The 27,567-nt window shown below is 37.1% G+C and overlaps 1 protein-coding gene and 1 long non-coding RNA gene across 2 annotated transcripts; one reads left to right on the top strand and one right to left on the bottom strand.

Annotated features, from left to right (window-relative positions):
- The first annotated feature begins 1,494 nt into the window (after window positions 1-1,494).
- On the top strand, window positions 1,495-22,616 carry BPNT1 (3'(2'), 5'-bisphosphate nucleotidase 1). Its single transcript, XM_045536060.1, has 9 exons — window positions 1,495-1,613; window positions 6,678-6,805; window positions 9,727-9,831; window positions 10,530-10,637; window positions 11,753-11,801; window positions 13,135-13,226; window positions 16,921-17,118; window positions 19,915-20,020; window positions 21,986-22,616. The coding sequence occupies exons 2-9, from the start codon at window positions 6,686-6,688 to the stop codon at window positions 22,132-22,134; spliced, it is 927 nt and encodes a 308-aa protein (XP_045392016.1). The 5' UTR covers window positions 1,495-1,613; window positions 6,678-6,685; the 3' UTR covers window positions 22,135-22,616.
- Window positions 6,207-27,514, bottom strand: LOC123626827. The gene is made up of 4 exons (XR_006731032.1): window positions 27,474-27,514; window positions 17,234-17,331; window positions 12,230-12,282; window positions 6,207-6,461 (listed from the first exon to the last, which is right to left on the bottom strand). It is a non-coding gene; the product is annotated as an uncharacterized LOC123626827 (long non-coding RNA).
- Between the last annotated feature and the right edge of the window lie 53 nt (window positions 27,515-27,567).

Raw genomic sequence — 27,567 nt, 5'->3', positions numbered from 1 at the left:
TTTAAAAACAGAAATCATGGTTTGCTTCTGATTTAAAAGGGGAGTTACAGAAGAGCACACAGAAACAAATGAAAATTGTTCATTATCACTCCTACAAAATAAACCAGTGAATGTTTAGTGCAAATAGTGTTTTTTTTTATGAAAACAAAGCTGAAAGCTCTGAAGAATCCAGTAAAGGCAAGTCGTTAAAAACCAAAAGCAAAAAAAGAAAAACCAACAAAAATAACTTCTGTTAACTTCGGTGAAGCTAAAACAAGTGCAAATATGTGGAAACTATAGTAAAAATCTATAATTACTCTGCTTTTTCTTAAGTATCTGAACTCCAAAATTAAAATGGTGCAGTATGGCTGTGCTTTATTAGGAGAGAGAAAAGCAAAACTGCAACCTGAGGACCCATCCTCTGATAAAATGCTTGGACACATTTCCATTTTTAAAAAACTCAATGTACAGTACTCACGAGTTACTCAATTTTAAGTCTTTTAAAAATAAAGTGGTAACTTCATCAATGTAAATGGTCCCTTTAACAATACAAAATGACTCTTAGTTCCCTTTGATAACCTTTCTTGCCCTGATTTCTACTTTCACGATAACGGGTCTAATCATTTGGAGAACTTGTTTTTAAATGGAGGTGTTGGAACAATTTACATTTATTGTTATAACTGATGTTTGTTGTTAACTCTGCCTTTTTATGTTACTTTCTTATATTCTGATTGCAGTGCTCTGCTTTTTAATATCTGCCCCCTCCAACACACATAAACACTGGCAGGTTCAAAAATGGTGCTCCTTAGATATCCGGTGAATGCCTAAGTGAAAAAACAGACAAATTTTGGTTTTGATTTTTTCACTTTGGCAGGGCATAAAAATCTTAAACAGATTTTCTTCCCTGCCTCAGAAAGCCAAATAATCATTGACTTTTCACGCCGGGCCAGGAAAAGAGAAAATCTCCCAGGGTTTACAGAAGGGCAAACAAAAAGCGCAGGGGCATTTGTTCCTAAACTTTTCTGGGTCACAGATCCTTTTAAGAACTTGATAAAAGTTAAAAAAAAAAAAAAAAGAAAAAGAAAAAGTCGGTACCTTTAACAAAATTCTGCATAAAGTCGTTTCGCTGTTGTTGGGGAGGAAGAATGATGGAGATGAAGGTGGAGATGAAGGTGCAGGTGCAGGTGTGCTGGACCTCCTGACGCCGGTCCACAGGCCTCCTTGGGGTTCGAAGTCAAGCAGCCGCCACCGCAGGGCGGTGTCACTCATCGAAGGACCATTTTAAAAATGTAAATTGCATAAAGCGGCCTGGAAGACACCTGAAACCAGAGGCAATCTTTAAAATCAGACACATCTTTCACTTTTACACCAGGTTAACAAGCACCTACGAAGAGCTTGGAGAAAACGCGAAGTGGAATTTTCGTTCGGGTCGGGAGTCTGAAGGCGCAGCGCGAAGTGGCTGTTCTGCGCCTGCGCGGGACTTCCCGCATGCTCAGTAGGGACGTGGGGCGGCCGTCCGTCCCCTAGTGCAGCGCGAGAGCGCGGTACCGGTCGCTTCGAGGGACCTGTGTCTTGATAGAGCGTTTATAATTACCTCCGAAGTGTCTTTGGTCTGTTGTTTCAGGTTTGTCACGGTAAGTTTGTCCCCTGCGGGTCTGGCAGATCTTAAGCAGATCTGAGTAGTTTCTTCAAGGGATTTATGTTTTTTTAAAAAAATGTGAATCAGATTGCCTCTCCAGATACTCCAATTTCGGACCTAGACTCGAGTGTCAACATTTTAATTGTTTATCTGTGCTTTTAATGCTCTGGGGTCTTTTTATAAGTATATCTATATAAACCTAGACACTGCATTTGTTGGTGCACCCAAATTTGGAAACTGCCTTACACCTAAAATTAAATTTCATTACAATTGCAGATAGTCTTCCAGCTGTCATTTGTGCATATTTGTAGACTTGCGTGATTTATTTGGGTTTCCCTGCAAATATATTTGCTGGTTCAAAAGATGTGTACATTTTACTTTTATTAAGTTTCTCAGAATCCTCCTGGTGCTTTGCATCCTTACCAACAATGCTCAGGAACATGTTCCCCCACACACTTGCAAACGGGACAAAGTTTTTCTTATCTATGACAATCTTACAAATAAGCAATCATTTCTCATTGTCGTAGTCTGTATTTCTTTCGTAATTAGTGAAGTTGAATATTCAGGTATTTAATGGCCATTGCTTTTCTTTTTGTAGGAATTGCCTGTTCCTGTCCTTTGCTCATTTTTTTCTATTAGATTATCCATCTTTTACATACTGATATATAAGAGCCCTTTACAAATTAGCTCATTTGTCTAATATGTGATACAAGATTTTTTTCTCATTTTGTCAATTATCTGTTTACCTTATTTATGGCATTTCAGTTATATAGAAGTTTTAATTTTATATAGTCAAATTTATTATTATATTCTGTTATGGATTCTTAGTTTTATGCATAAAAGGTATTTACCAAGTTTATAAGGTTTTGTTTATTTATAAATCTTTTCCTCATGCTTTTAAGGTTTCATTCTTTACTTTTAAAAATCATGCATTGGCCAGGAATATATGTTGATAAAAAGAATGTAAAAAGGATTCAACTTTTTAAAAAAAGTTAGCAATTGTTCTGCCATTTATGCACAGTTGAATTTCCCCCATTATTGGAAATACCACCTTTAGTGTGTTTGTATCTCTTTCTGAAATTTTTTTGAATCTCACTAGCTAAACTTTTTAAATTACTATAGTTTTACTAGTAAATTAGTAGTTTTATTATGTTTTGATAAATGGTAAAGGAAATATCTCTGCTCATTGTTCTTTTTTTCAGAATTTGTGTTGTTGTGCTCACATTTTTATTTTTCCAGATGACTTTGAACATTATTATTTGGCCAGGTTCCAAAAGATAAATAATTTCAGTACTTTGATCAGGAACTCATCATTCCTTTTTAGTTCCTAATCTTCATATGTTCTCCATCTTAATATGAGAAAAAACTGATCATTTGATTCCTGTTGTTTTTCATCCTTCTGAATTAGTCCTGTTGGCAGTTGTAAAGACTTCGTAAGTGGATGGGGTGTAAGGTTGATTGCCTTTTGTTACACAACTTTTTTACATGTCTACTCTAAGCCTCAAGCCCAGAATATTATGAAAAAGAGCTGGTACAGTACTGTGATTCAGGATCACATTGGTTATATTACATCCTCAAGGTGAGAATACTATTGCAGAAGCTATAGGAACTTTTTGCCCTTAATATTGCCCTAATGTCCCTGCAGAATAATCAAAAATAAGGACAATCATAATAATAATGGTTAGCCAGTATTATCTGGTGTTTACCTTGTGCCAGGGGCTAGTACATAAGTGCTTTATATGTGCTACTTATTTAATAATTACAACAACCATTCACTATAGGTACTATTGTTATCTCCATTTTACATGTCGAGGCACAGAGACTGTAAGTGGCTTTCTCAAAGTTACACAGGTAATGTGTGCCAGAGCCAGAATTTGAACACAAGCAGTGTGTTCCAGAGCCTATGCCCTTAACCACTAGGCTGTTTTTGACTAAGCTTTCAGAAAGACATATTCACAAAAGGTAGTGTTTTAAGACCCAGAAGGTCTAAAACTGATAGAGAAGGAAGTATTAATACAATGGGTGGAATTTGAACTGCTTCAAGGAAGTTAACTTGCATGTAGCTAGTTTTGGCCTTACTCCTAATCCACCTATACCATCAAAAAGAAATCCTCATTTGGAGTCCAGGAGGAGGCACAATTAAAAAGGCTATTAGGAACCTCTTTTACAGATTTTGTCTTTTGGTATTAATAATATAATTAAGTATTTTTTTATACCAAGAACCAACATTGTATTCATTTGTTTAAAAAATAAGGAAGAAAACTATCAGGGCTAGGGGATAGTAATATTTCATTACTTACTAATTTAGTTTGAACCAGAGAAGTACTTTTTTCCTTATTTGCCACCCTAAAGCGATTTGTGAAGTTTCTTCATAAGTCGTTGTTGTGCTTTATATCAAACCTTATTTTTTCCATTCTTATATCTTAGAAACTGATTTTAGCTTTAAATGGTGGTTCATAAATACAGTGATTCAAAAATGGTGGTTCCAAAATATACATTTTGTGAGGAAGGTAGTAGACAAACCCTGAGAGTTTCTCTTTGGAAGAAAATTCCATAGACTTGGCTAATACAAGGGTTAATAGTTTAGTCATTTATGAAACCTGACGAGGCTCAAATGATTGTTTAACTGGCTCAAAGGTAAACGATATCTGTGAAAAGTTATAGTAACACCATACAGTGCAGGAAAATGATCTTCCTGTTACGAAAGAAGTCTTACATAACAAGGGGACTAAATGAGCATAGCAGCACATATTAAAATATCCTCAGTGGTTAAGACATCTGGGTAGAGCAAATCAATTGCCCAAAGATTACCTTTCCAGTGCAGAGTAAATCAGATACATGGCTGGATATGGATATAAGGAAGTAGAGGTAAGGCCAACAAAGTGTTTGCTAAATTATTCCTCCTATCTGAGGTGCTTCTGAATTAGTAATAATCATAACTGGTTTATTCCACATGTAACGCCTACTATGCTAAGAAAATTAATCTGGCCTTATTATGACATAATAAGATAAACAGAATTCCAACAAAATCATCTGTTAGCGTAACAGGGGGATTGGTTCCAGGACACCTCCAACCTATGGCAAAATCTGCACAGGTCTCACAGCCCTGCCAAACCTATATACAAAAAGTTGGCCCTCTGTGTACATGGGTTTCATATCCCTTTGCTATCTGCATTTGGTTGAAAAAAATCCATGTATAAGTAGATCTGCACAGTTCAAGCCCATATTGCTCAACTGTACGTAGAAACCCATTTTATTTTCATCTTAATTCCAGACAGCTATTGGTCACAGTATAGTATTCATCACCTTACAGCATTTTCAATTCCATCTTCCGTCTGAAGGGTTGCAAACACTTCACTTGTTTATTTTAGTTAGGTTTATAATTCCTGTGAATAGAATGTGGATGATAGGCTGGGGGTGGTGGCCAGTAATCCCAGCACTTTGAGAGGCTGAGGTGAGATCCTTTGAGGCCAGGAGTTCAAGACCAGCCTGGGCACCATAGCAAGATCTCATCTCTACAAAAAAAAATTTAGAAATTAGCTGGGTGTGGTGGCACATGCTTATAGTCCCAACTACTCAGGAGGCTAAGGTAGGAGAATTTCTTGAGCCCTAGAGTTTGAGGCTGCAAGGAGCTATGATCACACCACTGCACTGTAGCCCAGGCAACAGAGCAAGACCCTATCTCATAGAAAAAAGGAAAGAAAGAAAAAGTAAAAAAGAATGTGGATAGAAAAAAGATGTAAAGTGATTAAAAGGTACTTCAAGTCAAATATTCAGTCAAAAATTGGTGGTAGAACAATGACTGTTGCTGAATTGAGGTTTATAATGTCCTTTATATATATTCCCTATATAAAGGGAACAATAATTGTGTTCCCTTATTTCAGGGAAATAATGTTGACTTGATCTGATTTAGAGGTGGAAGAGTTTTTGCCATAGGTTGGTTCCCCATAAACTCTTTGAGACAAAGTCTAAGAGGTTTATTAGGGAGTGTTCTTGGGATCACGTGGGAGGGAAGGGGAAGAGGGGAAGAAAAGTAGTAGAAGGGGGGATGTTGAGTTGTGATACAGTCTCAACTCAGGACTCAGTTGACCTCACCGGGTACTCTGAAGCTGGGATGGCCCTTCAGAGTTGAAGTGGCAGACCAGTTGGTGTGGGGAGTGGCCTTCAAACCTCCCTGTTGCTATGTTTTGGGTGAAGTGACTCTTCTCAGCAGATAAATTCCCAAAGAAAGATGGCAGCTAAGGGCCATCTGTTAGCAGCAGTTTCAGCATGTGGGAAAATAAGTCCTTCAGTCCTGAAGGGCATCTGGGTGGCGCATGCCAGCATCCCGAACAGTTACTAAAACTACATTCCAAAGGCTGTTTTTTCCCACTTATTTCGCTGGAATTAGGGTCTTCTCTGACACTCATGACTTTTCTTTTTTTTTTTTTTTTTTTTCCAGATGATTGGTCTTTGTTCCAATTAGTTATGTGGCTTATTCTCTTTATTTGGCTACTGATGAGGATGGGGGTAAATAACAGCAGGTTAAATTTTATTCAATCTCTAAAGATATACTCACTGATTTTCAGAAGATAATTTTAATCACGTGCAGTTTTTTTTAATTACCCCACATGTACACCTGCATCCCTTACTCTATTCGTACCTCTCTTGGCACTTACTAGTTTTCTGTTATAGACATTAGGTTGCATTATTTTACCCGCACCGGCTAAAATATTAGCTCCTCAAAGGCAAATGTTGCATTTTATATTTTTAGTCCCTGAAGCACCTTCCATAGCGCACACACAACCTTTTTCATGTGCTCAGCAGCCTGGGCAGGTTCCTCCGATCCTTTGAAATACCCCATCTGCAGACAGAAAGAAAAGTATAGAACTTACTGAGAGAGTTAATGCTGAAATGGAGTTTTTTCCAAATCTCATTTAGTAAATATTTATTAAAGAACCTGCTCAGTTAATGAGAGCGGTCCTAAGTAAACACTCAATAAATATGTGTTGAACTGGCGTAAATAAAACCAGTAGTTAGCTTTGAAACTAACAAAACATTTTTCTCAATTTCTTTTTAGGCCTGATCATGGCTTCCCGTCACACTGTGTTGATGCGGTTGGTAGCCTCAGCATATTCTATTGCTCAAAAGGCAGGAATGATAGTCAGACGTGTTATTGCTGAAGGAGACCTGGGTATTGTGGAAAAGGTACTGAAACGCTCATCTCATTTCATACCAACTTTATTTTTGTTCATTAAGGGTTAAAGGATGTAAAAATTTAGACAGACTTTAACAGTTAAAATAATTCATAGCTCCCTTACGGAGATTGCAAAGTCCGTGGTTCAAATGGGCTCCATATCTGCTTTGAAAATGACTCAGACTTCCTGTATCCAAGATCTTTATTTATATGACTGGATCTTCTGACCAGTGTCCAGCCCCAGGGCATTGTAACCAAGCATCGAATCCTAGAGTAACTATTACACGCAAAACCATGCAATCTTTACTGAGTGAACTTGACATGTTTGGTAAAATCTGACATTTAAGTTAAGTATTCCTTACATTTAAAGCTATAAATTTTTTTTTCTCATGGAAAAGAAACCCAAAACAAGGTTTTTCTTTCCAGTATTGTAATTAAAAACTTAAGTATATTATCAGAAAGTGTATGATGATAGTTGATTCTTAAATGCATGTGTTCCAGTTTAAAATATAATCTTCCACAAGATTTGGTTATTTCACATTACAAATTTTAAATGTAAGTTTCCATGTATTGACTTTTTTTTTTTTTTCTCTGAGAGACAGAGTCTTGCTCTGTAGCCCCAGCTAGAGTGCTGTGGCGTCATCATAACTCACGACAGCCTCAAACTCCGGGGCTCCAGTGATCCTGCCTCAGCTTCTTCAGTAGCCACTATGCCCAGCTAATTCTTTCTATTTTTGGTAGAGATGGAGTCTCACTGTTGCTCAGGCTGGTCTTGAACTCCTGACTTCAAGTGATTTTCCAGCCTTGGCCTCTCAGAATGTTAGTATTACAGTGGTTAGCCACTGCAGCCAGCCAACTTTTAATCTTTAAATCTTTATTATAATCTTTAAGGAAGATTGTATTGTAATTTTTCTAAGTAAGAAAATTTTAGGATGTGATTTATCATTAATGTTTTAATGATTTAAAATAGAGTGAGTTAAGTCACTCACTTACAAGTCAGGCATCTACCTAAGTTCATTACCATAAGAAAAAATGAAAGTCATATATATGAGTAAGAAACAACTTAGAAATAAGTTTATGTGAGTGAATTATAAAACATTCAGCATAACTGCTTTTAAAAATAAAAATCATAAGAACAAGTGAAATAAATCTCATTTCCTTTTTTGATAGATTTATGGGCCTGCTCCTTTGGCAAATAGATAAAGGGTATCTTGATTTCAGCAAAACATTTGTTATAGTCTCTCATTTTCCATTTAAAAAAAGGTTCAAACTAGTCATAGTCACAAAGATGACAGCTTCATCCTGAGCCACTATTAGAGGTATTCATAACTGGGTGAATAGCATTACCCAGAAATTTAAATTCTTGATTCATTTTCAACCTGGAAAAGGATCATTGTTGGCAGGTCACAAAACTCAGCCCCTGACTCTGTACTTCAATCATAAAATTATATACACTTTTAAAAATGTATTGAATATATCTTCTCAAAAATTTTGTGGAACAGGATGACATACAAAACATACTTATCAGGCCACGTGCAGTGGTTCACGCCTGTAATCCTAGCACTTTGGGAGGCCAAGGTGGAAGGATCACTTGAGACCAGGAGTTCAAGACCAGCCTGAGCAAAGAGCAAGACCCGTCTCTACAAAAAACAGAAAAATTAGCAGAGTGTGATGGCGCATGCCTGTAGTCCCAGCTACTTGGGAGGCTGAGGCAGGAGGATCGCTCAAGCCCAGGAGCTTAAGGTTGCAGTGAGCCATGATGATGCCACTGCACTCTAGCCAGGAAGATAGAGCAAGACCCTGTCTCAAAAAACAAAATCATAGTTATCAAATTTGTCAATAAAATGAAGCCAGGAGGGCTAGTTTATATATTTGATTATAGAGTGAGTATAATCAAAATGGTTGCAACCTCTAAGAACGTGAACCAAATCCAACAGGATATTGTAACAAGAGTAACATAAAGTCTTATATTCATGGTCAAGTTGTATGCAGTAAATCTGATTCAAACTTGTTTGGAAAAGAGGTTTTAGTTACCACAGACATGCTCAGTGATAAACCAGCAGGGTAATACAGCTGCTTTCAGAAGGCTACTAATCTTGTCTTTTTTATAAGGTCTCAACAAAAAAAAAAAAGAAAGGAAAGGAAAGGAAAGGAAAGGAAAGGAAAGGAAAGGAAAGGAAAGGAAAGGAAAGGAAAGGAAAGGAAAGGAAAGGAAAGGAAAGGAAAGGAAGGAAGGAAAGGAAAGGGAAGGAAGGGGAAGGGGAGGGAAGGGGAGGGAAGGAGGGAAGGAAGGAAGGAAGGAAGGAAGGAAGGAAGGAAGGAAGGAAGGAAGGAAAGGAAAGGAAGGAAAGGAAGGAAAGGAAAGGAAGGAAGGAAGGAAGGAAATTTTTGAGCTGGGGAAGAAAATGTCCTAAATTATTTAAAAGCTCTTTTCCAAACTTTAACCACTATTAATCCTTCGAGAAAAACCAAGCCAAAAAACTGGTTGACTCATTTAAGTTCTATGAATTTAAAAACTGACAGTATAATCTAAATTATGTGGCACTCATGCACTAGGGATCAGAGGACAACTTATTTCACGTTAGTTCTGCTAAAATTTACATTCTTAAGGCTGGGCGCAGTGGCTCACGTCTGTAATCCCAGCACTTTGGGTGGGTGAGGTGGGAGGATTGTTTGAGGCTAGGAGTTCAAGACCAGCCTGGGCAACATAGTGAGATCTTCTCTCTATAAAAATAAAAGATTAGCCACACATGGTGGCATGTGCCTGTAGTCCTAGCTACTTGGGAGAATTCTCAAGGAGAATCCCAGGAGTTTGAGGTTGCAGTGAGCTACAACTGTGCCACTGCACTCCAGCCTGAACAACAGAGCAAGACCCCACCCCTAAAAAAATGTTCATTAAAAAATAAAATAAAAATTGCTTTCTTTGTTACAGACCTGTGCAACAGACCTGCAGACCAAAGCAGATCGATTGGTACAGATGAGCATATGTTCTTCACTGGCACGGAAATTCCCCAAACTAACAATTATAGGGGAAGAGGTAAGAGTTGTCAGAGACATGGTATTTTTTTAATCTGTTTGCCATATAGATTTATAACTGACACTTTAATAATTTGTATACCACTATTAATGATTTTAAGCATTATATCTATTGTTTTAAACACAAAAATAATTATTATATTCCTTGGACTTAGAGGAAATATCTGATTTTAAAATATTTTGGTCCATTTCTAGGCCAGATGTCTTAATTTTTGGCCATAGAAGATATGGTTGCTGTTGTAATACCCAGCTCATACAACCTATAAGTTGAGCAAAGTTTTAGAACTTTGGAATAAAATGGGTTATATTGTTGTTGTTCATTTGTTTTTAAAATTAGGCTTACTTGCATACTTCTGCAAAGACTATAAAGCTTTGAAAGTGAAGGAATTGACATCTCACATTAATTGAGAGATTAGAAGTATCTGCTGTCAGAGCCACTTGTTTAAATAAGTTTATAGTATTTAAAAATTCTTTTCCTTTTAAACGTTGTTCAGGACAATGAAGATGGGACCATTTAAACTTTGATAAGCCTTATATGATTGTCTTTGCCATTTTAGTAGGTTTGCTTTTAAAGCTCTAAACATAAATGGTAAATAGGAAGGACTAGTGAAAACCGTGATGCAGCATTTCTTCTCACACAAAGTGTACTCTGTAAACACAAAACAGCTTTCATAACCATTAGTGTTATCTCTGCTTTAGGATCTGCCTCCTGAGGAAGTGGATCAAGAGCTGATTGAAGATGGTCAGTGGGAGGAAATACTGAAGCAACCATGCCCATCACAGTACAGTGATATTAAAGAGGAAGATGTATGGTCCATATTTATACTTAACTCTCTATTAATCTGTGTGTTGTTTTTTGGTTTTTTTGCCATAGTAAAGGAAATAAAATTTGCCTGTAAAATGAAAAGCTGGTAGTTATAAAATAGGGGCAACCAGGACCTTGAAATCTTTCAGAGCCAACAGAGAGATGTATCAATCAGGCAACCATACGGAATTCAGAATTCAGTTTATTATCCTATTGGCTTTTTTTCCACTTTGAAACCATTATTAAAAATACTTTTCGGAAGAAAATCTAATTTGTTATTAATAACCTTGGTAGTAAAACATTTCATTAGTCATTGGGGCTGGAAGGACATGAAAGAGGTGGATACCTCATGTTTTTATAATGCCATAAAAATCACCCCACTTTTATAATTGCTTAAATTCAATGTATGCCTTTGGATAACCACCATACTTCTTTAGTTTTCTAATTGTAAATCATTTAGCACACATTCATTGAAAACTTACTATGAGTAAGGCAGTTTGCTCTGTGGTATGGAGGATACAAAGAAAATGAGACATGTTGTCTTCTATCAGAAATATGCCCTCACTCACAAATTCTCAGCCAGCGTTATGATTCTAGGGGTTAAAGCCAGCATATCCTGAATCATGTGAAAGGTTCTAAGCAGAAGGAATTTCTTTTTTACTCTACTGCTAGTTTTATGAACCATTCCTTTTTCTTTGGCTTATATGTCCTGTGTCCTTAATATAATCAGACTGTCATTTTGTAAAAATCAGCACTTATATTTAAAAACCAGTAACAACCACACATTATTCAAAACATTTTTTATTCCACTTTGCAAGTTTTCCCTGTACCACCATCTAGAGCTCACTGTGTTCATGGCATTGTGCTTAGTGTTCAAATGACAATTAAAATTTTTATCAGTTAAGCATTTCACATTTAAAATTCTTAAATCAGACTTTAAATGAACATTTTCCATGATTACAAAACAATAAGGTTTTTTTGCTATCATAAAACAGATGATGTTGGCTGAAGCCATCCATAATTTAAAAATGAAAAAAAGAACAATTTTAATCTATTTTGAGGATTTTACATGCTTGATTTACATGTTTTATTTCTCTCTCTCTTTTTCTCCTTTTAGCTTGTGGTCTGGGTTGATCCTCTGGATGGTACTAAGGAATATACTGAAGGTTGGTATTTTTTTGTGTGTTCATATTTGACAGCAGTAGGACAAGAATCTGATGTTTAGTTGTAAACATTTGATGTTTTGTATGTTGTATGGAAAGCTGGTATCATGTTTTATGTTTTTCCCTAAAGCTATATTTGTGTTCATAGTGGCTGTTATCATACATCAGTGGTTGTCAAGACAGAGGGAGAACATTCATCTCCTTAAATACCATCCACCCACATAGTCTACCAGCCCCACAATTCTAATGTCCCCCAGATGAGAGTAACTAATGTATTAAACCCGTGTCACCAAACGGTCTATCCTGAACCCTCAGCTCTAATGGGGTAGAAAAATGATGACAAGCACAGCCGTACTGCCCTGCCGTGCCACCACCACCATCCCATGCCCGTCACATGCATTCTCCCCTTATTTCTCGCTTCACAGCCTCACCTTTTAAACATGGGTTTTGAAATACAGTGCAGCATTTTCCTGTCTGAAGTCACCTAGGATGAGAAAAATTAGAAAGCAGTAAGTTAAAATTGGTAACATAAAAGTAAGAAGGACCAGGCTCAGAGCCAGAGTGGTTAGGTTTTAGAAGCTTGAAAGTTCTATTTTTCAAATAAAGATCTACACAGGTTTTCTTACATTGGTTCTCAGCTTCCTGGCTTTAAAAAAAAGAAAATTTCTCACAATTACTAGGAAAAAATACCATCGCTGTTGTTGGATGACACATATCTATAATGAGCGAATCATACAGTGTGTGGACTGAAAACATCTCTATAATCCATTGAGAAATAAGGAAGCTCTAGACAGCTTTAATGTGTATAAGAGAGCCTAAAAAGCTTATTTAGATCTTGACACCCCCCCCCCGAGATTTTGATGCACTAGTTCTGGGAAGGAGCCTGAGAAGATCTGTATTAAAAAATTACACTAGTTAATTCTGATGCTGCTTGGTAGTCCATGGACCCCACTCTGAGAAACCCTGCTTTAAAGGCTTGAAGTGCAAGTCTAGAGGGTAATCCAGGAACATAGAGTGATTCTGCAGGGAAGAATGAGTTAGATGGTGGTGGAAGAGACATAGAGAAATCTAATGATAATGGCTGCTTTATTTAATTGGTTTACAAATTATACTAATGAGACCATGATTATCAATTCAGTTAAGTGGTCATAGCCACTATTCTATCTCTCTGTCCAGCTCTCTTATAATTTGTGCATTTTGTCATAAGTAGAATTGATCATGGATGAATCATTGCAAATTCCATACCTTTACTGCAAAAATAACTTGCAGCAATTGATGTATTCATGAGTCATAACATGGCAAAGTGATATAATCAATATTCATTTCTTCTTTATAGGTCTTCTTGACAATGTAACAGTTCTTATTGGAATTGCTTATGAAGGAAAAGCCATAGCAGGAATTATTAACCAGCCGTATTACAACTACCAGGTATTATTATAAGTGACACAAAAATATTTTATTAGATAAATAATTATAGTGTTACATGATTCCTGATATTATCTAACCCAGTGGTTTCTAGCTTGGTTTCATATACAGTTATCTGGGGAGCTTTTCAAAATAGAGATTCCCAAGTCACACCCCAGAACTATTGAATCGGAACCTCTGGGGACATTCGAACCAGGAATGTATATATACACATGTGAGTGTACACAGACACACTGTATGTATTATATATTTTTTATGTATTCCTTATGATTCACATGCAAAAGATATGGTTCTTGATTAGCTTGGTCATCAAGGCCCCTGGTTTATAGGTGGTTCTTGAAGCACATTGAAGAAAGGAACCATTTCAACCAAGAAAAGATGCTAGCCATGTTGTTTTCCAGGTTATACTGCATACTGCCAAAATTATAGTGAGTACTGATAACAGAACTAAATATGGTCTTGCACTCTTTTCTCTTGTTTTTTTCTAATCTGCTTTGACTTTCTATTATAGTTCAAAGAAAATGTGTACCTTAGAAGCAAGAGACTAGTGTGATTTCAAAGCAAGAATATAATATTAAATCACATTAAATTTTAAAGGAAATTGTTGAGAGAAAATAGTTAAGGTATTTACATTAATGTGACCCTGATAGAGCTTTAGAGAAACAAAGTAAGCAGAGTGGGGACTATTCTGAACTTCCAATTTGAGTGAAAAGCAGGATTAATCTTTACTTCTAATAAAAATTTTTTTCCTGCTGTTTGTATGATTATAAATTTTATTTGCAATCATGTCTTTCTTAGGATTTAGCAAAACAATTATACATTATTGGGAAAGTCATACTGAATTGCTTAAGTGTCCATTAAGTCTTTTAATAGGACTTTAATGTTCATACAGTATCATATGTAGACACAAGTTTGTGGTTTTTATTTAAATTTTAAGTTAATGCTATTACTTAGAAGAGGGACATTTAATTCATAGAAAACGTAATGCATGGCACATTTCATCAAAAAATAAATCTTCGTGCTTAAGAGTTGTTAATAATTTTTATCACTTCTTTCTGAGATTGGAAAAATTATATTCATTTTCCACAGAACAATGAAAAGGAAGAGTTAAGGGAACACAGGAATGAAGCAAAGGTGAGAAAAATAGCTAGGGTTTTGGCTCCACTAGTAGGTAAAAAAGAGGTAGGCAACTTGCGGTACTCAAGGAGTCACTGCCCATCCCATGTGTAGTTCATTTTCTCCTGTTCTGCTTCTCCTCTTCATTACCCCTCCCTTCGTCTCATTCCTTTCTGTACACTCTCTTTATCCTCTCTTTTCCTTCTCTCTTGCTTATGCCTTAAAATTTGTTGCAACAAATAGAAGTAGAAAAATTGTTTGGCTGTGTTGGCAGTATTCAGGCTAACGATTCAATTTAAAATAATCATCATAATAATAATAGCTAAAATTTATTAAGGGCTTACTGTATGCTGCCAGGCTCAAGGGATTCACATGTATTATCTCGTTTAATACTCAGCACAACCCCGAAACCATTATCCCCACTGTCCCCATTTTAAAGGAGAAGAAACTGAGGCAATTAACTTGCCCTAAGGTCACCCAATTGGTAAATGGCAGATCTGGGATTCAAACTCAGGTCCAAATCTTACTATTGTATTTCTACTCTTTATAGCTCTCTTGAGCCACGTAAATGACTTAACAATTCAAACTTTATTATTGTTTCTAATAAATACTGAAGCGGGTGGGCACTGAAAGGAAACAGCGTGGCATGGTACATAGAAACCCAGTCTGTTTATCAGAGCTATTTTAAGCCATTATGAAGCTTAATTAACTCATCAGTAAAATGAAACTTCAGCCTTTATTACCCTCAGAAAATTGGTGTGGAGCCTTTGAAGGAGAAAGATAATGAGAGAGATGGCGAGTCAGGAGCACAGAGGAAGGCCAGCTGTCTGCACTTACCTCCCCAAGACACCAGATTCCTCGGTCCCATCCTCTTTGCCTACATACTCATTTGCAGAGGGAATTGTGACTTTTGGGACCAGAATATTTGTGTCCACCGTCTGCTTCCCTTTTTTCCCCCCAGAATAACTGGAGAGCTGAATTAATAAATAGATTTCTTGGGGAGCTTGGAATTAGTCTCAGAAATCAAGCTAAAGCCTAATGAGTACCTAGAGCCACCACAGAGGCCATCTGTACTTTTCATATTCCAAGGGTCTCCTGTAATGTAGACTCAAGAAGGAGCAGAGGAAGCACACTAACATGTATTGAGTACCTGGTGCTTGTTCTTTGGTTCCTTTGTTGCCCCATTTATAGGGAGCGCTATCAGTAGTCAGCCTCTTCTGCGATTGCCTTCTCTATGAAGAGCTGTCTCACCCAGGGCCATGCCGCTTCCCAATGCAATCCATTTCCAATGACCGATTATTACAGGAGTATGAAGGCCTGGCCCTGAAGGGCCATTCTAGCTCCAGAGCCCTCCGTAGGGTCAGCTAAAGCTGTTGGGCCTGCATTACTGCTCAATTCTTCCCTCTGTCCACACCTGCTTCCTTCCACAGGTGTTGATCCCAAGTGACTCCCTAACAAACACCCCACCTGTCTCAGAGTCTGCTTCAGGGAGCCCAACCTGCAGCATAAGCGTGTTTCACTATAACAGCACCCAGGGTACTGCTGTAGCATAAATAAGATATGTTTGAAAACATTTTGACGAATAATCTCAGGCAGTCTAATTGAGTGATGAAGAATATTGGCTTTGAACACAGATAAGCCCAGTGTGTATTATGAACTCCTTAGAGTCCTTAGATTACTTAATGATTCCAAATCTCATTTTTCTCATCTTTAAAATAAGTATGGTAATACATACTTCATGGGGTTGCTTTGAGGACTGCATGAGATAATACATGTAAAGCACTTAATATGGTACTGGTACATGCTTGGTGTTCAGTAAAATATATGTCTATATGTCTGTAATTTATGTCTACTATATTAATATACATTTCGATGACTTTGTTAATCATTTTATATATCAGTTTTACTTTCCATGAGATACACATTATTTTTTTTTCTATATGAAGTGTATAGTTAAAACAATGTGGTTGAGAATTCTTTGAACTCTGCAAAGGAAAATTCAGATTCTAAGATTGCATTATTATTGTCATTTTACACTACAATTGTCAATAAAATCTTAACCCTGATCCCTTTCCATAGCTACTCTTCAATATCATTATCAGCCTATTCAGTTGCTCTATCCTATAGCAGCAAAATACATTTTCATCATTACCTATTCCCATAGTAACATGATCCTTATTGTTCCTTAGATAATGAAGAGTACTAATCAATATATGGTGTTTCATTTCATGGGGACTTCAGTACCTTTGGAAAGTGGCTATTTTCAGATACAACAAAGATTATTGGATGATTCAGAGAAAAACAGTCATCAGTACATGATGTTTCCTTTCCTGAGGACTCCAAGGAATAACCAAAACTTCCCTTCATTACCATTGAAACTATTAACAGAAACAACAATGAGAATAATCAGCTGATTCTCCCAGGAAAAATTCTTTGTCAGTGATATTATTCTTGTATTGTATAACATTATGCTTTTATTTTTAAAAAATCATGATGCTCATATAACTAAATATTCCATTTATGGCTAACATTTTTCTCCCAGTGATTACAAACTTTATTGTTGTTTCACTCGTTTACATAGGCAGGACCAGATGCTGTGTTGGGGAGGACCATCTGGGGAGTTTTAGGTTTAGGTGCCTTTGGGTTTCAACTGAAAGAAGTCCCGGCTGGGAAACACATTATCACAACTACCCGATCCCACAACAGCAAGTTGGTTACTGACTGTGTTACTGCCATGAACCCTGACGACGTGCTGCGAGTGGGAGGAGCAGGAAATAAGGTATGAATAAGGTTTGTGATCGGCTCTGAAATGCAGTTGCATGTTAAAGGAAGATGGAGTTTTTTAAAAACATGAAATAAGAGTTTAAGAGAAGGGCTTTAAGATTATAACTTACCAATAAAGTTATATGATGAAAGTCCTGTCATCATCCCTCCTCCAGCTGTTATAGTAGCTTCCAAAGTGGTTTGTTCAATCCAGTCTTCACAAATGCCACTAGAGCAATTAAAAATATAAAACCTCTGCTCTGTCCCAAATCCCTGGATCCATTACAACAACTTAAAATCTAAGCCTGTTACCACAGAATGTAAAGCCTTTTGTAGCCTGGCCCTGCACACTCCCAGGCCTCATCCCCTGCCATATCCTAACTCACACTTCAGCTCTAGTGATACGGAACTGCATGTACTTTCTGATACATGTGCATATCACACTTGTGTGCCTAGCACAGGGACGGTAAGTAATAAATATTTATTGGACTGAATGGAATTCATTTCTCCTTACCTATGTTTTGGAAGCAATACTCAACTATTTTTAGATTTTTTCAAGGCATTTACTGATAACAATGAAAACTGGGAGTTTAAAAAGCAAATAACTCACACTTGTAATCCCAGCACTTTGGGAGATAGAGGCAGGAGGATTACGTGGGCCCAGGAGTTTGAGATCAGCCTGGGCAGTGTAGCAAGATCCTGTCTCTACTAAAAATAAGAAAAATTAGCCAGACATAGTGGTGCACACCTGTAGTCCCAGCTACTCAGAAAGCTGAGGTGGGAGGATTGGTTGAGTCCAGGAGTTTGAGGCTACAGTGAGCTATGATCATGGCACTGCAATCCAGCCTGGGTGACAGAGCAAGACCCTGTCTTGAATGAATGAATGAGTGAATTTTGAAAAAATCTGAAACATTTCAAAGTGAAAATGTACTCCTAGTATTCACTGAAATACAAATAGTGACAGGTGTGATTTCTCTTTGCCCCTTAGTTTTGTAATCACAAAATCCCACTATCTCTTTTATTCCCAAGGAGCATCATTCTCCTCAGAGAAAAAGTTCCCATCCTGTATATCTCTGCCTTTCCCCTCTGAAAAAAATCTTGTTGAGCAGTTCTTAACTTTTTTACATCAAGAACCCCTAGGTGTAGTTCTTTGCACATAATATAAGATGATGTAAATAAAAGAAAAATCTTTTACGCAAAAGCCTACAGCAAAATTTAAATGTTTGAAGTTCATGAATAGTACTGGAAGGGATAATTGGGTACTTTGTGTTCATTGAGATTTTCCTCATTCTCTTTTCGTTTGAATATTTGAAGTCTGAGTTTTACAGTAATAATTATTTTCCAGTATTACCAAAGAAACTCCGTTGGCTAATCAAGGCCTGATAGCAAGTTACCATTTAGAGTCATGCAGCTTCTATCATGATCTCAGTTGTGTATGAGTATTACAGGAATTTTTAGGATGACTATTTAAAAGTTTGTACTTTGGCAGTGGCAATGGCCATAGATAAGATTCCCAAGATTTATGAAAGTACTTGCTACACTAATTCATACATTATTGTTAATGCTTGATATTTCTCTATCCTTTATTTAATTATGGTCAATTTTTTAGAAGTCTAAAAAACTTTAACTTTTTTTTTTTTTTTTTTTTTTTTTTTTGAGACAGAGTCTCACTTTGTTGCCCAGGCTAGAGTGAGTGCCGTGGCATCAGCCTAGCTCACAGCAACCTCAGACTCCTGGGCTTAAGCGATCCTACTGCCTCAGCCTCCCGAGTAGCTGGGACTACAGGCATGAGCCACCATGCCCGGCTAATTTTTTTGTATATATATTTTTAGTTGGCCAGATAATTTCTTTCTATTTTTGGTAGAGACGGGGTCTCACTCTTGCTCAGGCTGGTCTCGAACTCCTGACCTCGAGCGATCCACCCGCCTCGGCCTCCCAGAGCTAGGATTACAGGCGTGAGCCACCGCGCCCGGCCAACTTTAACTTTTTAATAATAAAATACTAACAAAGAAAAACAACATGAATAAAAAGAAAACTTTATTTTATCTAAATTGGAATGTGGAAACTGTTCAGATATCCTCTTAGTAGCTTATTTGACCACTTTTTTCCCCTTCAGCTGGGAGTGGTGGCATATTTTTGTGCATCCATTCTATGTATTTCTTCATAATGCTGGTATCATTTAAACCTGCCAAAGCTATTAACCTAAGTTAAGTCTAACCAAGGAGTTTATGGAAAATTCTTGATAGAAACAAGCAGTTTTTCTTATTTGTACCTCAGTCATTTATGGTCAAGGGATAATTTTTTTAAATTTTTTTATTGATATATAATAATTGTACATATTCATGGAGTACATGTTATATTTTGATATAAGCATATAACATATAATGATCAAATCAGGGTAACTGGGACACGATTCACCTGAAACATTTATCATTGCTTTATGTTGGGAACATTTGAAAACTTCTAGCTATTTTGAAATATAATAAATTATTGTTAACTATAGCTGCCCTATTGTACTATTGAACACTAGAACTTTTTCCTTCTATTTAACAGTATTACCCATTAATCAACACCTCTTCATTACCCCTTCCCACCACCCTTACCAACTTCTAGTAGCTACCATTCTATTCAATACCTCCATGAGATCAATTTTTTTTTAGGTCCCATATATGAATGTGAAAATGCAATATTTGTCTTTCTGTGCCTGGTTTATTTCACTTAAAATAATGTCCTCCAGTTCCATCCATGTTTCTGCAAATGACAAAATTTCCTTCTTTTTCATGGCTAAATAATATTATTTTTAACCTTACAGATTATTCAGCTGATTGAAGGCAAAGCCTCTGCTTATGTGTTTGCAAGTCCTGGATGTAAGAAGTGGGATACTTGTGCTCCAGAAGTTATTTTACATGCTGTGGGAGGTTAGTCCATTTTATTTCGGTGAATTAGAATTTTTATATCATGCTAACATAATATTTCAGTAATATTACTTCACTTAGACTCTTATGATATAAAAGCTAGAAGGAAATTTAGAGATTGTCCAGTCCAAACCCCTCATTTCATAGATAAGAAAGTAGATTTTTAGGAAATTTGTTCTTCTTTAATTGTAGTCTCTTTTTTGAACTTTGATCTACATACAGTTAATTTAATTCAGCCTTTATTCTTAGCTTTCTTTTTTTTTTTTTTGAGATTGGGTCTCGCTGTGTCACCCAGGCTAGAGTGCAACGGTGCAGTCTTAGCCCACTGTAACCTTGAACTCTTGGGTTCAAGCGATCCTCCTGCCTCAGCCTCAGTTAGCATGCCACCACACCCTGCTAATTTTTTAAAAAATTTTTTTGTAGAGACAAGGTCTCACTGTTGCCAAGGCTGGTCTCAAACTCCTGGCCTCAAATGATACTCCCACCTCGGACTCCTACAGTGCTGGGATTACAGTCGTGAGCCCCCGTGCCCGGACTATGGCTTTAATGTTTTTAGGGGTTTTTTTCCTTGAAAAACAAAATGTTCATCATCATTGGCATCACCTCACTTAGTCTCTTTTAAGCCAATATTGGTGAATATCTCAGTACTAGTGCTAAACATCATAGAGTTAGAATTTTTTAAAAATCTGACTGAAAATACATTACAGATATATACATAAGATGATTTTTCAATTTCAAATAGACATCAGTTCATATCTACTCTTAGTAAGCAGTACCTTTTAAAATACCTGTGTGATTTAAAAAAGACAATAAACAAAACACTTAATTTTTATTCTTTCATTTCTCCTCATATTTTATCAATATCTTATTAGCATATTATCTGATAAGGAGGTTAAATTGTACTTTATCGTGATCCATTCCTATTAGGATGTGAAATGAAACTGTAATATAAAACAGTTATATTTTATGAATATCCTTCACTGAAACTCATACCAAATAAAGTGCTAATATTAAACAGTAGAATTGGCTGGGCACGGTGGCTCACATCTGTAATCCTAGCACTCTGGGAGGCTGAAGTGGGAGGGATGCTTGAGCCCAGGAGTTCAAGACCAGCCTGAGCAAGAGTGAGACCCCATCTCTACTAAAAACAGAAAAATTAGCCATTAGCGTGCACCTGTGGTCCCAGCTACTTGGGAGGCTGAGGCAAGAGGATCACTTGAGCCTAGTGGTTCAAGGTTCAGTGAGCTATGATGGTGCCACTGCACTCTACCAAGGGCAACAGAGTGAGACCCTGTCTCTAAATAAATAGTAGAATGAGGAAAACATTTTTGAAAATGTGAATAGTGGTGATGTAGTATAAGCAATAGGAAAAGTGATCAGCTTAGGAGAAGAGAAATTAATTGATACCAAGAAATAAAAAATTGGGCTGGGTGCGGTGGCTCATGCCTGTAACCCTAGCACTCTGGGAGGCCGAGATGGGAGGTTCGTTTGAGTTCAGGAGTTCCAGACCAGCCTGAGTAAGAGCAAGACCCTGTCTCTACTAAAAATAGAAAGAGATTAGCTGGACAACTAAAAATATGTAGAAAAAAATTAGCCGGGCATGGTGGCGCATGCCTGTAGTCCCAGCTACTCGGGAGGCTGAGGTAGAAGGATTGCTAGAGCTCAGGAGTTGAGCTAGGCTGATGCCATGGCACTCTGGCCTGGGCAAAAAAAACAAAAGAAAAATTGAAAATGCTAAATAAAATTAATTTTAATCAGACAGAAAAAATTTATCCTTCAGTTAAAATTGTTCTATAGTCTTAAATTTCAAGTGAATTAAAATTTTAACCTATATGGTCACTCCTTATATTATTTTATCCAGAATTTACTGGCTACTCTTGGATAGTGAACCAAAAGGCACTTAAAAAAATAACTAGAAACATCATGCTCCAATTAGCCATTAACATTGTATTGGTGTTTTTTTGACAGGCAAGTTAACGGATGTCCATGGGAATGCCCTTCAGTACAACAAGGAGGTGAAACACATGAACTCTGCAGGGGTCCTTGCCACACTGAGGAATTACGACTACTATGCAAGCCGAGTTCCAGAATCTGTTAAAAAGGCACTTGTTCCTTAAAGGAAAGTTTCATTTACTTAGCTAGGAGAAGGACTTGTTCTTAAAAGAATATATACATTAAAACTAATTGGATGGAATTAGAACTCCACCTTCATTCATTGTTGATCAGTGACTTATATGTAATTACTGTACTTAGGACTAGAAAACAGAATTAAAGAATTTAAGTTGATGAATTAATCAATCAGACCAATTTGACAGCTGGAGACTTTATAAGTTTAATATATTTCTTTTCCTCCTTTTATGTGGAATAATGAAAAAAAGGTTTAGCTCCAAGTGATACTCCAAGTCAGTTGTTTACTCAACATTCCTATCTTGTAAACCAGATTTCTTTAGGGCACGGTTGTTCCTACATCTCACTCTTGTTTTTCACAGTAATTTTTAAAGTGTTTCTACTCCAATCATGAATATATATAATGTTATTATGTGTATTGATGAAAGAGATTTATGGGGAAAGTTTGTTTAAAATAAATTATTTAATCCTAGCTCTTTATGTTATTCACTAGCTTTTTTTTTTTTAAGTATTTGAAAATTATAAATTCTCTACTATGGGGATTTGTTTATTCTTATGGCATCATTATAAGGCTTACCTGTGGAAAGTTAGGTAATTACCTTTATTCCTCCCAGTGGGTAATTATAACATATACTCAATTCTAACTTTATGCCTAGATTTTTATTTTTTGAGTCTGTGTCCATTGCTTTTAATTAAATGTCTCTGATTTTTGGATTAAGCAAGTGATTTAAATTAGTAGTTCCCAAACCCAACTGTATTTCAGAATCATCTAGATTTTTTAAAAATGCAGATTCACAGTGTCTGTCCCAGCAATTTTAATTCTGTGTATTTTAAGAAGGCTACTCTGGGGACTTTGATAATCATCTAACTGTAGGACTCACTAGATAAGGTAATATAGTGTGATTTTGCAGGGGCATCATAATCTAGCAGGAGGACTTCTCTGTGGCTTTGACACCTTTGACCACTCCCTCTTGTAACTCTCTTGTCCTTACCTTCTTCTTCCCCCTTTTAGCCACTCCTACTCAGTGTCCTTTCTTGCTTTCTCTTTGTCTTCCTTCCCTTAAAAGCCACTATTCACTAAGATTCTGTTCTAGGCTCTCTCTACTTTCTCACCAGATGATCTAATTTATACATATGGCTTCATGTGGGGCCTTTTGGCCCAAAATCCGAAATCTTTATCTAGCTTAGAACTCTCAAACTCTAGATCTATATACCCAAAGACCTACTTAGATGCTTTACAGAGATCTCTGAATTATTATGTTTAAACAGCTCCTCATTCTTGCCTACCCCTCCTGAAATTATTTTACAAATCCACGGTGTGATCCTGATAATTGGCCAAGTTTGAAAATCACTTCCTTAATCCATTTAATTCCTTCTAATAATAGAGTTCTCTATCTATGAACAGTGTACTAAACCTACTTTTAAAAAAAATCTAAGTGTAACATGAGAATAACTTTAAAGGTATTCTCTACAGTTTCCTATGTGAAAACATAAGTTATCCAAGTGAGATATTTGAGAGTCTACATTCTCTCTCTATTCCCATTGCCTCTACCTTAATTTATACCCTTATCACTCATTATTTCTTTCTTGGATCACTGAAGTGCCTTCCTAACTAATCTCTTTGCCTGCACTATAACCTATCTCTCCCTCTTTCTCCAATCCATTTGTCCAGATGGATTTTTTAAAAAATCAAATCTAGTAACACTACTTCCTTACTCAAAACTTTTTATGACTTCCTTTTACCTTCAGGATAAAATGCAAGTTCCTTATGATGGTATATGAAGCTCTTAATGTTAAAAATTATTCCTTCTCCAGCATCAGCTCTGCTCTCTAACCTATACTGAAGCCATGCTCAACCATTTATAGTTTCCCCTAAGGACCATCTTTTTGCTCACCTTGGCCTCCATTCACTCATTCAACAAATATTTATTGAGCACCTACTATATGTTAGGCACTGAACAGAGGTACTGAATATTCAACAGTGGGCATAACACTGACCATAAGTGTGTTTCTTTGTTGAGCTCACATTCTTGTGAAGCAAGACAGATAATAAATAAGTAAATGAAATTATTTCAGATTGTGGTAAATGTTATAAATCTAGGAAGATGAGCTAAAAAGCAACATGGGTGGGTTGGGGTGGAAGGGCCGGAAGAAGATCTTTAGATATAATAGGAATGTTTTCTCTGTGGAGGTGATATCTGAGCTGAAAACAGGTCAGCCATGCTGAGAGCTAAGATTTCTAGTGGGAATACTAAGCACAACACTTCTGAGAAGAGAAGATAAAGAACAGAAAGGAAGCCCACAGTGGCTGAAGTAAAATGAACGAGGGCAAGAATGTTATAAAATGAGGTTGGGGATGCAGGTAGGGACCAAGTCACCTATAACCTTAAAGTTTTTTAGAAAATATTTTAAGGGTTGAAGGGAAATAAGGAGTGACTGCTAAAGGGTACAAAGTTTCTTTGGGGGCTGATAAAATGTTCTAAAATTGATTGTGGTGATACTCTGAATTGCACACTTCAAACAGGTGAATTGCATGGTATGTGAATTATATCTCAGTGAAGCTGTTGTTAGAAAAAATTAAATGGCCCCATGTGGCTAGTGCCTGTCACATTGTGTAGCGGTCCCCAACCTTTTTGGCACCAGGGACCGGTTTCATGGAAGACAATTTTTCCAAGGACCGGGTTGGGGGAGTAGGGTGAGGCAGAGCTCAGGCAGTGATGGCAGCGAGTGTGATGGAGAGGGGAGCGGCTGTCAATCCAGATGAAGTGTTGCTTACTCGCTCGCCCGCTGTGTGTCCCCACCTTCCTAAGTTTCATGGAAGACAATTTTTCCACGGCAGTGTCAGGTGGGTAGCGGGGGAAGCTCTGCAGTCGGGGTGCTGGGGACCGCAGCTGCATAGCACAGCTCTATTTCCTCCTCTCCTGGTTCAGCTCATCAATTTTAACAACCACTGACGTCTTCAGCAAAACATTTCAACTGAGCCCCACATTTATAATCTGTAAAGGCTAAAGGATGTTTTCCCCTAGGTATCTTACAAACATCTCAAAACATCAGTCTGGAACCAACCAGTTTGCTAAACCTGTTTTCCCTTCTGTCTTCCCTCCTTCAATAATGGCACAACCATCCACTCACTTATCCAACCTGAGATCTTGGAATAAGACAAATTTGCTTGTCTCTCACCATTCCGTCCCCCAGCATCTTATCTGTTGTCATTGATTCCACCTCCCAAATATGCCTGAAACTTGTTCTCAATTCCTTTTTTTTTGAGACAGATTCTCATTCTATTGTCCTGGGTAGAGTGCAGTGGCATCATTATAGCTCACTCCAAGCTCAAACTCCTGGATTCAAGCGATCCTCCTGCCTCAGCCTCCTGAGTAGCTGGGACTACAAGCATATGCCATGTCACCTGGCTAATTTTTTCTATTTTTAGTAGAGACGGGGGTATCACTCTTGCTCAGACTGGTCTCGAACCCTGGAGCTCAAGCAATCCTCCTGACTCTGCCTCCCAGAGTGCTAGGATTACAGGTGTGAGCCACCCTGCCTGGCCTCTATTCTCAATTCTTATTCCACTGCTGTAGTTTAGGCCTTCATCTCCTCTGTCATACGGACTGTTATAATAACATCTTAACTGGTTTCCCTACTGCCAGTTCTGCCCATTCCAACCCATCTGCTATACTGTTGTCAAACGGATCCTTGTAAAACGTGATCCTAGTCATATCTCCTGATCTTGCTTAAAACTTTTCACTGACCTATCACAAGATCAAATCTAGCTCCTCAGCATGGTATTTAGAACTCTTTATAACTTAATCTCTGCCTATTTTCCAGCTTTTTAACCTCTTATTTCCAAAATATTTTATGTTCTGCAATAATGAGCTGGTCAGAGTTTTTCAAATTCACACAACTTCATGACTCCAGCTTCAGCTCATGTTCTTCATTTGACCCCTTCCTTCCATCCCTTAAATATCCCATCTCTTATTGGAAACTTTCCTTTACCATTCTCTCCTAGTTCATCATTTTCTACCTTCTGAGTTACCTTTGTACTTGCTGCAAACTTTATTAATTTTTTCATTTCCAAAATGTTTTTAAGATGAACATATTTCTCTTGCTGCATATATCCCACTGTAGAGCAATTTTTATTTGCATGTCTCTTCCACCTATAAGACTGTAGGCTCCTTGAGGGCAGGGGCTTTGTCTTCCATTTCTGTATCTCATGTTTATGTGCATAAAAATAAGAGGTTAATATATTGTATAAATATGAGTAGAAAATTCAATACCCATTCTTGATTTTTTTTAAAAATATCCTGTTAAGCTAAGAATAGAAATAATTTTCCTTAACTGAATAATGTGTATCTATGAGAAACCAGCAGCAAACACTATTCTTAATAATGGAACATTAGTGGCATTCCCACTAAAGTTAGGAACAAGACAAATATGTTCTTATTCAACATTATCATTGCTATTTAACATTATTCTGGAAGTCCTAGCCAATGAAAGAGATAATATATAGAACATATAACCTCTGGATGGAAAAAAAGATATCATCTACCTAGAAAATCCAATACAACCAACCAAAAAATGATTGGAACCAATAAAAGCATCCAACAAGATGATGACTCTAAGATCTAAGACTGCTATATGTCCTGCTTCCCTGAGAGTAGGTTTCTGTTTGTGGGTTAGAGTACATCCTTTCTTGCCATTTTTATTGATGAAACCCATTTCTTCAATGATTCCATGCTTCTCAAAATCATCACAATATGTATCTGGGACTGTGACGAGCAATAAAATTGCAAAACCTTAAACAAATGGAAGGATTATCATTACTTTCTAGCACTAATCTCTAACTTCCCCACTAAACAATCTCACTCTCTTCTGAACCCCTAAAGCATTATGGACTTAACCAGTTACTGGGCACTTGGAATGCTCTGCTTTGTACTGCAGTCTTTTCAGAGCCTTCTGTATTGTTTTGATAATAGGAAGTGTACTGAATGACAAGAGATAGAACTAAAAAGATCTCAAAAATTAAAATGTAGTAAGGACATTTAAGATGAAAAAGTTAGCTCTATCAAATCCTCCATGAATCAAGCCAAGGGTAAATTAACACATGCAATGCCTTACATTAGATCACTAGAGAATGGAAATTTTAGCTTATAATTTTAATATGAGGCTGGGTGTGGTGGCTCATGCCTGGAATCCTAGCACTTTGGGAGGCCAAGTCAGGATGATTGCTTGAGCCCAGGAGTTTGAGTCCAGCTTGGACAACATAGCAAGACATTGTTTCCACAAAAAATAATAATAAAAAAAAAATTTAGCTGAGTGTACTGGCACGTACCTGTAGTCTCAGCTATTTGGGAGGCTGAGGCAGGAGGATCCCTTGAGCCCAGAAGTTTGAGGTTTCAGTGAGCTATGATCGTGCCACTGCACTC

This window comes from Lemur catta, chromosome 23 (genome assembly GCF_020740605.2).
Source record: "Lemur catta isolate mLemCat1 chromosome 23, mLemCat1.pri, whole genome shotgun sequence".
Taxonomy (NCBI): Eukaryota; Metazoa; Chordata; class Mammalia; order Primates; family Lemuridae; genus Lemur; species Lemur catta.
This window is presented reverse-complemented; position numbering and strand designations above follow the sequence as displayed.

What these genes read in the sequence shown, in the direction of transcription:
- BPNT1 (XM_045536060.1), top strand. Translation starts at nt 6,686, where the DNA reads ATGGCTTCCCGTCACACTGTGTTGATGCGGTTGGTAGCCTCAGCATAT. An exon ending in TAACAATTATAGGGGAAGAG is followed by an intron (nt 9,832 to 10,529) that starts GTAAGAGTTGTC and finishes TCTCTGCTTTAG; the next exon opens with GATCTGCCTCCTGAGGAAGT. An exon ending in GTGATATTAAAGAGGAAGAT is followed by an intron (nt 10,638 to 11,752) that starts GTATGGTCCATA and finishes TTCTCCTTTTAG; the next exon opens with CTTGTGGTCTGGGTTGATCC.